General features: G+C 48.7%; 3 protein-coding genes across 3 annotated transcripts; 2 read left to right on the forward strand and 1 right to left on the reverse strand.

Annotated features, from left to right (window-relative positions):
• Positions 1-978: 978 nt before the first annotated feature.
• H6S33_004273 (uncharacterized protein) lies at positions 979-3,030 on the forward strand (the record flags this gene model as incomplete). Its single annotated transcript, XM_044835616.1, has 1 exon — positions 979-3,030. One exon carries the CDS (start codon positions 979-981, stop codon positions 3,028-3,030), a length of 2,052 nt encoding a protein of 683 aa, XP_044691011.1.
• Positions 3,031-3,107: 77 nt separating this feature from the next.
• Positions 3,108-6,665, forward strand: H6S33_004274 (uncharacterized protein; the record flags this gene model as incomplete). Its single annotated transcript, XM_044835617.1, has 1 exon — positions 3,108-6,665. The coding sequence occupies one exon, from the start codon at positions 3,108-3,110 to the stop codon at positions 6,663-6,665; it is 3,558 nt and encodes a 1,185-aa protein (XP_044691012.1).
• Positions 6,666-8,731: 2,066 nt separating this feature from the next.
• Positions 8,732-9,238, reverse strand: H6S33_004275 (uncharacterized protein; the record flags this gene model as incomplete). Its single annotated transcript, XM_044835618.1, has 1 exon — positions 8,732-9,238. One exon carries the CDS (start codon positions 9,236-9,238, stop codon positions 8,732-8,734), a length of 507 nt encoding a protein of 168 aa, XP_044691013.1.
• Between the last annotated feature and the right edge of the window lie 3,838 nt (positions 9,239-13,076).

A 13,076-nucleotide genomic window follows, 5' to 3' on the forward strand; every position in this document is an offset into this window, starting at 1 on the left:
CCACGAGGTGTGGTGCGATCGATATGCGACCAAATGCGGAGTTGCGGTTTTCCTAGTTAAAAAACACGTTTTCGACCCCAATAATAACCCCCGGAGCGTCAAACCGCCGGAGGGGAGTGTTTTGGCACCGGTGGATATATGAGGGACAGCTGGAATCAATCGGATCGAAGATCGGACTGCTCGGAGTGAATCGGCGCAAGCTGCCAGCCGACCGAGTACCCATCGGCGGTACCTGTGGGCATGAGAGGACTCTGCTATGTGGGAAAGCGATGTGGGAAGAGGCCTGAGTAGGTAGCCTTGCCGTCCGAGACCTCCGAATAGCCGACGCTGACGATTATCCACCAGACGGCCGATGGAGAAGAAACATCGACAGGGAAACGTGCATTAGAGTGGATAAATAGGTTGAGGGGTTTCTGCGGGTTTAGGAGTTTGGGTTACGGACTTAGGAGTTAAATGTGCTTGGTTGTTTTTCAGGGTCTCGGGCATGCCCCGAGTGTATTCTGTATTATTATAGACTGGGTCCTCGAGACATAAGCAAGGGATATAAATACTGTGTCATTCACTGACTAGCCAAACCATCATCGGCGAAATCAGAGTCTTAACAATATAAATCGTTGATACGCGAGTTACAACTTTATTTGACTATACTTTCTGAATTACTTTACTCTATCGTGACTTCGAACTCTACCTGAACTATTACGTCGAAGACGGTCGAACATCACACGCTAACTCTAGTGAATCTTTGTTGATAACGTAGCTCGCGGGGCCCGTATCGGATCAAGGAGAATCATACTCGACGTTGACTGAAGAGACCTTGGAGACTTCTACCTTTGTAGCTGTTAGCCGAACTCTGAGCTCTGCGTAGTGTACTCTTGCGGTCTGGTACGCATCCCTCACAGTATATTGTTACTCACAAGTTCACTTGGAGTAACGAAGTCACCTCGAAAGGAAGAACTATCATCATTATCCCCTATTACAATGACTGCCCGAAGGGATAATTATTTCATAGATACCTCGGCCGCAACCGAGGAGGCCGGGGGGGAAGATTCTATGGTAATATCGAGGGCTGCTAGCCCAGATCCCCTACTTACGGGAGGACCCTCCACAACAACTAGGCAATCGAGTAAACGCTCTGCTCAAGCCCAGTTCGTGAGGAATATGCAGGAATTTTTGGATACCCATGAGGCACAAATGAGGTATCTTGGTGCAGCTGGACAGGCCGTATGGCAGCAGCTACAAAACCTCCAGGAGCAAGTCCAAGGGAGTGGACAAATCCTCGATAAGAAGGTACGGCAAGAAGCCATTGCCCAAAAACAACATCTCGAGTCGCTCTTTGAGCTCGTCACCCATGTTCAACAAATGCAGGAAACCGCACGAGCCGCCGACCACGAGGTTCTGGACCGCAACCATCGGATTACCCAGAACCAACTATTGGAAGCGGAGCGACAGCTGAGGTTGGTACGAGAAGAGCGGGAGCAGGAGAAAGGTGAACAACGAGCTATGTTTGCGCAGTTCAAGCAGTCCGATGAGATAAGAAACCAACGGATAGCCGAGATGGAGGAACTACTGCGACAACATCTATCAGTAGCACCTTCCGTGGCTAGTGCTCCCTTAGACCCTAATGAACCCCAAACAGTTCCTGTTGGCAATAGCAAGAACCCCCAAAATGCTGGCCCCCAAACATCAGGGAATGGCAAGCAACCAGAAGAAGCTGGCCCAGTTGGTGGAAACGGAGGCAAGCAACCGGAGGACGCAGGCCCAATACAGGGGAACAGTGGCAGGCGCCCGGTAGGAAATGCTCCGGTAGGAGGGAATGGGGGAAATCAACCTCCCCGAAACCCACCAAGAGGGAACGTTGGGGGAGATCCAGAACCTTCCGATGACGATGACGACGATAACAGCGAATGGTCGCACGGTCGGAAGAATTGGAGAATGAACCGAGGCGGGAACCGGAATTCGGCGCCGCCCGAAGACGAGGATATGGTAGATTCGCTCGCCAAAATTCCCTTCGAGTTCGATAATGCCCGGAAGCATAACCTGCGGCATTGGCTCATGGAGTGCGAAATCTACTTCGAGCAGAAGCCAAAGAAGTTCCGAACGGACAGGAACAAAGTACTGTTCGCTGGAACATATACGTGTGGGTTGGCGAAGGAATGGTTTATGGAATACATCGAGACCAAGATGCTAGGACCGGCAGCCGCGGACTACGCTACTTGGACTCGGTTCCGTCAGGAGATTAGGAAACGTTTTCTAAGCACTCAAGAGGCTATGGAGAACGCGATGAAGATGCAGCAGTTTAAGTACTCTACTAACATCGGAGACTACCTGACGAGAATGGAGATCATGAACCAGCACGCTCAGATGAAAGGAGCATCCTATCGCGCCGCCCTGCTCCAAGGACTACCAAATGAAATCCGGGAGCGCCACTCACGCTTCGATCCAACCGATGACGACTCCGAGTACATCCAACAGTTGGAACGAGCCGGCAAGGCTCATGAAGCTTATCAAGAGCAGATGAAGATGTTGGGGAAAGCGGAGTCGAGAGGAAGGGAGACGAATAATGGTGGGAACTCGCGGCAAAAGGAGAAGGGGTTTAAGATCAAGGGGAGGGCTCAGACTGAGGAGAAAGAAAAGGGGCAAGATAAGAAGAGTACTAGCAAGAACAAGTCGGGGAATAAGCCAATATACCACGACTACGACGAAGCCACCAAAGGAGTTCCACAGCCGGTCCGAGAACAGCGAAAGACCGATGGAGCCTGTGTGCGATGTGGCCGAAAGGGTCATCTTTGGAAGTGGTGTCGTTCAGATGCTAACAGCAGTGCATCTATCTCCTCTTTCTCCCGAAAGCGTACCCGCGATGACGATGGCGACCACGATATGGAACCACCGGAACCCCAACCTCAGAGAAAGCGAATGAGGCACCGTGCTAAGAAGCCGGCTGCGACGGCTGCTGCGGAGTACACCAGTGGGCAAGCGTTTGTGCGAGAACGCGGATCGGAATCTGAGATGGATTTCGATGAGGATTTTTAAAAGGGGACTCTGATGAGTCAGGTCAGGAGTATCCCCAGATTGCTATGTTATTACTGACGGAAAACAACAAAAAAAATATGAAAAGAAAAAGGCAGGAAGGGAGAGCGTCCCAACCGGAGAAAAAACAGAAAATTTTGGAGGAACCTATTCATGGCCCTCGACCTATCGTTAATCAGTTCCTTTGTTTTGCGGAAAAATGTTTACCTTGTAAGGTGTTGTTGGATACTGGTGCAACTGGTCCTGTTTTGTCTGCTGTTTTTGTTGATAGTTTTGAGGTCCCGAAGGTGAAACGAGACGTCCCGGCCCGGGTATTTGGATTTACGGGAGAAGTTATGAAAGGCACGGGACACGCCTTTACACAACCATTAATTATAATGTCAAGGGGGCATCAAACACAGTTGTCATTCGAGATCGCCCCTCTCCCACTTGGCATCGATGCAATATTACCGAACTGGTGGTTGAAAGAACATAAGCCGGTTATAGGGGCAAATGGGGAAGTCTCCTACGACGGTGAGAACTGTAAGAGTCGATGCTTCACTGACAAGGAACCTCGAATAGAGATGAACGAGGGGGTATTGGACGATCCGGAGGCCCAATTCATCGGTAGTATTTGTCTTTTGGAAGATGAATCGGTCAACCTCCGCGAGACTCTTCCCTCTTGGCTCCATGGGTTCCTTAAGGTCTTCCTACCATCGGAAGCAGACAAACTACCACCGCATCGATCCTACGACCATGCGATAGATCTTGAACCAGGTAAACAGCCACCATGGGGACCCGTCTACTCCCTATCCGAAGTCGAGCTAAAGGTGCTTCGGGAGTACCTGGACAAAATGTTGCGATTGGGAAAGATTAGGCCAAGCAAATCCCCGGCAGGAGCCCCAATCCTTTTTGTGAAGAAGAAGGACGGTAGTCTACGACTTTGCGTTGACTACCGTGGACTTAACCGCGTGTCCATTAAGAATAGGTATCCGTTACCACTTATGGACGAACTACGGGATCGAGTGGCAGGCGCGGTTATCTTCTCGAAGATTGACCTGAAGGAAGGTTACAACCTCATCAGGATCAAAGACGGCGACGAGTGGAAGACAGCCTTCCGTACGCGGTACGGGCATTTTGAGTACCTCGTCATGCCTTTTGGGCTGGCAAATGCGCCGGCGACCTTCCAGAATATGATGAATGATGCGCTGAGGGAATTCTTGGATCAAGGTGTAGTAGTATACCTTGATGATATCCTAATATATAGCAAGTCTCGAGAGGAACATAGGGAACTGGTCGGCAAAGTACTTAGTAGGCTACAAGAATACAACCTGGTCGCCAACCCGAAGAAATCATTCTTCGAGCTCACCGAAATCGAGTTCCTCGGATACATCCTTTCCCCAGCAGGCGTCACCATGGCACTGGATAAGGTCATGTCTGTTACGAATTGGCAAGCCCCGCGCAGCGTTAAGGAAGTACAGATCTTCATGGGCTTTGCCAACTTCTACAGAAGGTTTATCCACAATTTCTCCGGGGTCTGTAAACCCATTACCGATTGTCTCAGGGGTGATGCTAAGAACTTTGTCTGGTCTATGACGGCCCAAGCAGCCTTCGAAAAACTCAAAACCCTGTTTACGTCTGCGCCGATCTTGGTACACTTCTCTCCAGATCGCCAGACTATCGTGGAAACGGACGCAAGTGATTTTGCTATCGCCGCAATTCTATCCCAGGTTATTGACGGAAAGACTCACCCTGTTGCCTTTTATTCTCGAAAACTTAACCCAGCGGAACTCAACTACGACGTCTGGGATAAGGAAATGCTAGGAATTGTGTCAGCCTTCAAGCAATGGCGTCACTACCTCGAAGGACCTAGCCGAACGGTTCTCGTCTATACGGATCACAAGAACTTAGAGTACTTCTCTACAACTAAAGTTCTTAACCGACGACAGGCAAGGTGGGCTGAGTCTTTGGCGGAATTTGACTTCAAGATTATTTACCGCCCGGGAACCAAAAATGGGAAGGCAGATGCACTATCGCGACGGCCGGAGTACCGTCCTGAAGGGGGAGGCACGCTTGGGAAACAGCCGATAGACAGGTTCTTTAAGCCCGGACAGTTGGCGGAGGAAGAGTTTGTGGTATCAGCGGTGTCGCTTGCCTCCAAGAGGGTGATCGACTGGTCTAAGAATTTTCTGGATCATGTCAGGCAGGCGGCATCGGGAGACCCGATATGGGTAGGATTGAGAGAGAGAGTTGAGCAAGGGGAGAAGCTGGGGGAACTGAAGGATATGGCTGAGAAAGACGGGCTACTCTTTTATAAGAACCGACTCTACATTCCGGCAGACGACCGTATCAAGATCCGAATCGCACAGGCAGAACACGACTCGAAGGTGGCAGGACACTTTGGACAAGACAAAACGTTGGAACTTATCACGCGCAACTTCTATTGGCCAAAAATGAACGAGTGGATTGATGATTACGTTCGGTCATGTGACGAGTGCCAGCGCAACAAACCCAGCCGCCACAAGAAATACGGTGCGCTTCTTCCACTGTCCACACCACATTCTGTCTGGCAATCAATATCAATGGACTTCGTCGTGCAGTTACCGGAATCAAAAGGATACAACCAAATCTGGGTAGTAGTCGATAGGTTCTCGAAGATGTCGCACTTCATCCCCCTAGTAGCAGAAATGACCGCGCAGGATTTAGCGAAGATATTCCTCGGTCAAATCTGGCGACTCCATGGGCTGCCTCTCGATATAGTTTCCGACAGGGACGCCAAATTTACTTCAAGCTTTTGGGCATCCCTTATGGAATTATTGGATGTGAGGATAAGAATGAGTACGGCTTTCCACCCTCAGACCGATGGGCAAACAGAGCGAGTCAACCAAACCCTCGAGCATTACCTACGAGCGTTCTGCAACTACGAACAAGACGATTGGGCAGAGCTACTCCCGTTGGCGGAGTATGCTTACAACAATTCGGTTACCACCGCCACGGGTCAATCTCCGTTCTATACCAATTACGGTTACAACCCAAGAACCAACTGGCCGACGGAAGCCGAAGTGGTCAATCCAACCAGTGACCTGTATGCTCACTTCATTCGAGGAGTTCACGATTCAGCTCTCGCTCGTTTAATAGACACCAGGGAGAAGATGGGGAAATACTACGACCGGAAAAGGGACGAACCGCCGAACTTTAAGATAGGCGACATGGTCATGCTCAATGCGGCCAATATCAAGACACGTCGCTCCACCAAGAAGCTCGATCATAAGAAACTCGGTCCGTTCAAAATTATCCGACTAGCTGGGAAACGAGCCTGTGAATTGGAACTGCCACCACAAGTCAAAGTCCATAACGTGTTCCACATCGAACTCTTGGAACGTTATCGACAAAGCAGTATCCCAGGCCGTGAACAACGTCCCCCGACTCCCGAAGAGGTTGATAAGGAAGGAGAGGTTCTTTATGAAGTAGAAAGTATTGTGGGAAGCCGGAAGAGCAGAAGAGGATTAGTGGAATACCTGGTGAAATGGCGGGGCTATTCGATGAGCGACTGTACTTACCAAGTCATGGACGTTATGAACAAAGACGTACTTGATCTAGTCCGCGACTTTCATCGAAGGAACCCCAAGGCCGTGAAGGACCAACGCCTGAGACTATAGAGGTACCCTACCGGGCTAAGTCCTTCCCCTCCACAGACACCACGGGTGATATGTGGAGCAGGTTTACTGGAACCATAGTCTGTCAGAAGATGTCCCGAGACGTGACACCCTGGAAGGGGGGTAAGCTGTTACAGGCATGCCAAGCATTTACGGGAGTGAGAGAAAGGCTAGTAGATACCCCAATACCTCTTGATACTAATGGCAACACCACTATCAACTCCGGTTCGCACCCACGAGGTGTGGTGCGATCGATATGCGACCAAATGCGGAGTTGCGGTTTTCCTAGTTAAAAAACACGTTTTCGACCCCAATAATAACCCCCGGAGCGTCAAACCGCCGGAGGGGAGTGTTTTGGCACCGGTGGATATATGAGGGACAGCTGGAATCAATCGGATCGAAGATCGGACTGCTCGGAGTGAATCGGCGCAAGCTGCCAGCCGACCGAGTACCCATCGGCGGTACCTGTGGGCATGAGAGGACTCTGCTATGTGGGAAAGCGATGTGGTAAGAGGCCTGAGTAGGTAGCCTTGCCGTCCGAGACCTCCGAATAGCCGACGCTGACGATTATCCACCAGACGGCCGATGGAGAAGAAACATCGACAGGGAAACGTGCATTAGAGTGGATAAATAGGTTGAGGGGTTTCTGCGGGTTTAGGAGTTTGGGTTACGGACTTAGGAGTTAAATGTGCTTGGTTGTTTTTCAGGGTCTCGGGCATGCCCCGAGTGTATTCTGTATTATTATAGACTGGGTCCTCGAGACATAAGCAAGGGATATAAATACTGTGTCATTCACTGACTAGCCAAACCATCATCGGCGAAATCAGAGTCTTAACAATATAAATCGTTGATACGCGAGTTACAACTTTATTTGACTATACTTTCTGAATTACTTTACTCTATCGTGACTTCGAACTCTACCTGAACTATTACGTCGAAGACGGTCGAACATCACACGCTAACTCTAGTGAATCTTTGTTGATAACGTAGCTCGCGGGGCCCGTATCGGATCAAGGAGAATCATACTCGACGTTGACTGAAGAGACCTTGGAGACTTCTACCTTTGTAGCTGTTAGCCGAACTCTGAGCTCTGCGTAGTGTACTCTTGCGGTCTGGTACGCATCCCTCACACCCACATATCGTACTAAATACTCGAACCTTCCTCTTCATTTGTAACGGGGGTCCTTTCTAAGAGAAATAGAATCGGATAGAATAGAGACGGCCGTGCAAGATAGACAATCAGGTTACAGATTATTCAAAGATACTATCGCTAGAACTCAATAATCTTTAAGGGCTCTGCTACCGATAAGAACTTGATTTTTTCTTCTGATCAAGACTCGAGAGAACAGGACTGAAGGGCGAGAATGAACCTGAGTACTTATACTCTGAAGGCCTCTATTCTCTGCTCCTAACTCCTTACTAAGTTCCGGTGAAGCCTTTCCTCGGTGCCGGAAACAATACCACCGCTACCACGCTTTTCTCTAAGCGTCAGCAGGTGTTTCCGATACCCAAGGCAACCACCCTTAGTCAAAGCGTTTGTAACACCTGCAGCCTTGGTTGCCACACAACCGAGGACCTGCATGAATGAGCTGCCGCTCAGGTGTAAGCTTAATCATTGCTGTTGAGCTTCCGCTTATTGTAGACTTCCCTAGCATAGTCCCTACCTTTCGGCGGACTTACAATGCTCAGAGGATATAGAGGATCACTGGGCAATCAGAGCTTCACTCTGGCCGGTCTTCTAGTCACTGGCGAGGCATAGACTCGTCAGTCATTGCTCCCATGAATAGATCCTCTTCCTAGCGCCCGGAATGTAGTTACTCTAACAGCTGGTAGCTAACCACACTGCCGGTACTTGCATATCACCGTGCAACTGGCTTCTAGCAATAACTCTCAGCATGTAACCGGGCCCTGTGTGTACTCATACACCAGACAGTTGAAATGGCTCCGTTACACCACTCCCCTCTTCCAGGATCTTGGTCTCCGAGATCTATAACCATTCTATTACCATCCATTCTATATGACAAGAAAATCCGTGATATGCAAGGAAATGAGAACCCAAAGGAAATAATCTACACCCCAATAATCCGCTTGTCCTTGGGTTTCTTAGGATACCTCATATGGAAATCCCGAAGGGCTTCTTCAGCACTCTTCTTGAGATGCTCCCAAGGTTCCCATGTAGCATCCTCATTCTCATCACCTTCCCACAGCACTAGGTATTCCACTCGTCTCCCTTTCTTATTGACCCGGCTATCAGCTACCTCTCGGACGACACAGGTCTGTTCTCCTTCAATCTCTTCATGTTCCGGTGGTGGAACTCTTCTCTCAGTATCTACCGGTGCTCGGTAAGGTTCCAGAAGAGAGACATGAAAGACCGGGTGGATTCCCATTTGGGGGGGAAGAGAGAGCTTGTAGGCACGGGTACCAATAGCTTCTAAGACCTTAAAGGGTCCCATCTTCTTCTGATCCAGTTTTCCCAAAGGCCACTTTGTTTGCACATTGCGCCGGTCCAACATAACTTCATCTCCGGGCTTGATTTCAGGCGGTGCCAGGGCATGAGCATCATACCACCGGGCCATCCTTAATCTAGTTTTACCCAAGCTGGCATTCATAGCCTGTCAGATAGATTCCCATTGAGATATCATGACCTCGCTCGCTGGATTGTTCCATTCTACTCCTTCCCTTGGGGCCGGCCAGTTGGTCCTGGGCTCATATCCATAGTTGGCATAAAAAGCCGATACTTTGGTAGACTCAGAGACCGCCGAGTTATATGCATACTCTGCCAAAGGCAAGAGTTCTGCCCAGTCATCCTGTTGATATGAACAGTAAGTCCGCAAGTAATGTTCCAGGGTCTGGTTAACTCTTTCTGTTTGACCGTCCGTTTGTGGGTGGAAAGATGTGGACATCTTCAGCTTCACATTGAGGAGACTCATGAGAGATTGCCAAAAGTGAGAAATGAACCTGCTATCTCTGTCCGAGACTATGTCATCAGGTAAACCATGGAGTCTCCAAACTTCCTTCAAGAACAACTTAGCCAAATCTTCCGTTTTATTGAGGGTAGGAAGAGGGATGTAGTGTGCCATCTTCGAAAAGCGGTCCACTATTACCCAGATCTTTGTAAACCCACTAGATTCCGGTAATCCCACAATGAAGTCCATAGAGATGGAAGTCCATGGCCGATAGGGTATCTCCAACGGTTGGAGCATACCAAACTTGTTATGTCTTGAGGTCTTTTTCCTCTGGCAGCTGTCACAGCTCCGGACATATTCCTCAACATCCTTATCCATGTTGGGCCAAAAGAAGTTGTTTTTTACCCGCTCAAGTGTCTTAAATTGGCCAAACTGACCCGCCACCTTAGAGTCATGGGTATCGGACAGTATTTCCATCTGAAGCTTCTTGTCTTTGGGTATATACCATCTATTCTTGTAGAAGATGAGACCGTTCTTGACCGACAAGTTCTGGTCCAAATTTGGTTTCCTTTCAACCAGGGAGCGGTGCAATTCCTGCCAGAAACTATCCTCTTTAGCAGCCGTGTATAGGCGCTCTAAGAATGTATTCTGCAATTGATTCACCCTGACAGCCGCTAGCTTTACAGGATCCAAAACCAATTGACCTGGCCTAAAAAAGATCTGTGGCTCCGGCTGCAGAGTTTCACCTCCCTCTCCAAGGCGGTGATCCCAGCACCTAGATAGCACATCAGTCTTGCCATTCTTTTCTCCCGGTCTGTAGACAACTTTGAAATTGTAGCCTGCGAGGTCTTCAGACCATCTAGCTTGCCGCCTAGTGAGAACCTTGGTAGAATTAAACTACTCCAAGTTCTTCTGGTCTGTAAAAACCGTGATCTCTTGCTCACAAGATTTGAGCATGTGTTCCCATTCCCGGAAAGAGGCTACAATAGCTCCCATTTCCTTATCATGAATGTCATAGTTGATCTCAGCAGGGGAGAACTGCTTAGAATAGAATGCCACCGGATGTAGCTTCCCATCACCCCCATACTGAGAGAGCACCGCTCCCTTGGCAAAATCACTGGCATCTGTCTCGACCACCGTTCTCCTACTAGGGTCAAAATGAAGGAGGATTGGAGCGCTTGTGAACAGCCTTTTGAGTTCTTCAAAGGCCTGCTCATGTGCTGCCGTCCAATACCATTTCTTGTCTTTTTGCAGGAGGTCAGTTAATGGTTTGCAAACTTTACTGAAGCCTTCAATAACGCGGCGATAGAAGTTTGCAAATCCGAGGAATGCCTGCACTGCCTTGATATTCTCAGGGACCAGCCATTCCTTAACTGCCTCCACCTTGTCTTCTGACATGGATACTCCTTCTTCTGAGATGTGATAGCCTAGGTACTCTACTTCTCGGACATGGAAGGATGTCTTATTGATCGAGGCACAGAGCTTACCTTCCCTAAGCTTCTGTGAAACCTTCTTGACCAGTAGCTCATGCTCTTTCTCAGTTTCCGAGTAGATGAGGATGTCGTCAATATAGACAACCACTCCTTCATCTAGTAGTTCCTTTAGCACATCATTGATCATTGCCTGGAAGGCGGAGGGAGCATTGCATAGACCAAACGGCATCACATTATACTGATACAGTCCATAGCGGGTTCTGAAAGCGGTTTTCCACTCATCACCTTCGGCTATCCTGATCAAATTGAAGCCGTTCTTCAGATCTATTTTTGTGAAGATCTTGGCCTTGAACAACCTGTCTCTGAGCTCACTCATGATAGGCAACGGGTACTTGTCCTTGACAGTGACCTTGTTCAAACCTCTGTAATCCACACAAATCCGCAATGTACCATCCTTCTTAGGAATGAACAATATGGGCGCCGCAGCAGGGCTATTAGATCTAGAGATCTTTCCTGAAGACAATTCTTTGTCCAGGTACTCTCGGAGGGCCTTCAATTCTGGAGCGGAACATGGGTACAGCGGGCCAAATGGGGGAGCGGTGCCAGGCAAGAGTTTGATCTTCAAATCATTATGGGAATGCGGCGGCATTTCCTCAATCTTCTCTTGACTGAACACATCAGCCCAATCCCGGTATAGGTGGTGTATTTTCTCAGCAATATCACCTCCGTCCTCATCATGCCATACTGAACCAACCAATTGATAGACTGTCTCTTCTTCTTCCAACATTTGGTATGGAGAGATCAGTTCGATCTTGGTAGCCGCTGGGAGACAATTCTGCTTGCAGTAGTCACTCCTCCAGCTCATGGTGTTGAGTTCCCAGTTAATGTCCGGGTTATGCTTCCTAGCCCAACTAATTGGCAGGTAACTGGTCATTCCTTCTTCCAAAGTAGCCACTTCCCATCGGAGTGTCTCTTTATGATCTCCCATAATCATGCGGACCGGGTGAGTGTAATACTCACCTCCTCCCATCATGACATCTCCTTGAGCATCAAACATTATCAGAGGTTGATCCCACCGCACTAAGGGAATTCCATGCTTTCTGACAAAACTCTGGTTGAGGATTGCTCCTGTACAACCGGTGTCAAACAGGAAAGACCCTTGGGCGCCTTCATCCTTTCCTTTGACTGTCCATGACAGTCCTGCCTTTAGTATAGGTCTTTTTCCATGTACTGGTAAGGAGGGAAGCCTCTGTTCCAACCTTCTTTGCTTAACAGCGGGTTCTGAACTTGTTTCTCTTTGTCTTTTCAACATAGCTAATAGCTTCGGGCACTACTAAGATCAGAGATCCTTTGGTTCTATTCCCAAGCGATAATATAGCAGATATATTGTGTAGTAGTGTGAGGGATGCGTATCAGACCACAAGAGTACACTACGCAGAGCTCAGAGTTCGGCTAACAGCTACAAAGGTAGAAGTCTCCAAGGTCTCTTCAGTCAACGTCGAGTATGATTCTCCTTGATCCGATACGGGCCTCGCGAGTTACGTTATCAACAAAGATTCACTAGAGTTAGGGTGTGATGTTCGACCGTCTTCGACGTAATAGTTCAGGTAGAGTTTGAAGTCACGATAGAATAAAGTATTTCCAAAAGTATAGTCAAATAAAGTTGTAACTCGCGTATCAACGATTTATATTGTTAAGACTCTGATTTCGCCAATGATGGTTTGGCTAGTCAGTGAATGACACAGTATTTATATCCCCCGCTTATGTCTCGAGGACCCAGTCTACTAATAATACAGAATACACTCGGGGCATGCCCGAGACCCTGAAAAACAACCAAGAACATTTAACTCCTAAGTCCGTAATCCAAACTCCTAAAGCCGCTGAAACCCCTCAACCTATTTATCCACTCTAATGCACGTTTCCCTGTCGATGTTTCTTCTCCATCGGCCGTTCAGGCCTCTTCCCACATCGCTTTCCCACATAGCAGAGTCCTCTCATGCCCACAGGTACCGCCGATAGGTACTTGGTCGGCTGGTAGCTTGCGCCGATTCACTCCGGGTGGTCCGATCTTCCAT

The sequence above is a fragment of the Morchella sextelata genome (assembly GCF_020137385.1).
Source record: "Morchella sextelata strain SCLS chromosome Unknown scls_17, whole genome shotgun sequence".
Taxonomy (NCBI): Eukaryota; Fungi; Ascomycota; class Pezizomycetes; order Pezizales; family Morchellaceae; genus Morchella; species Morchella sextelata.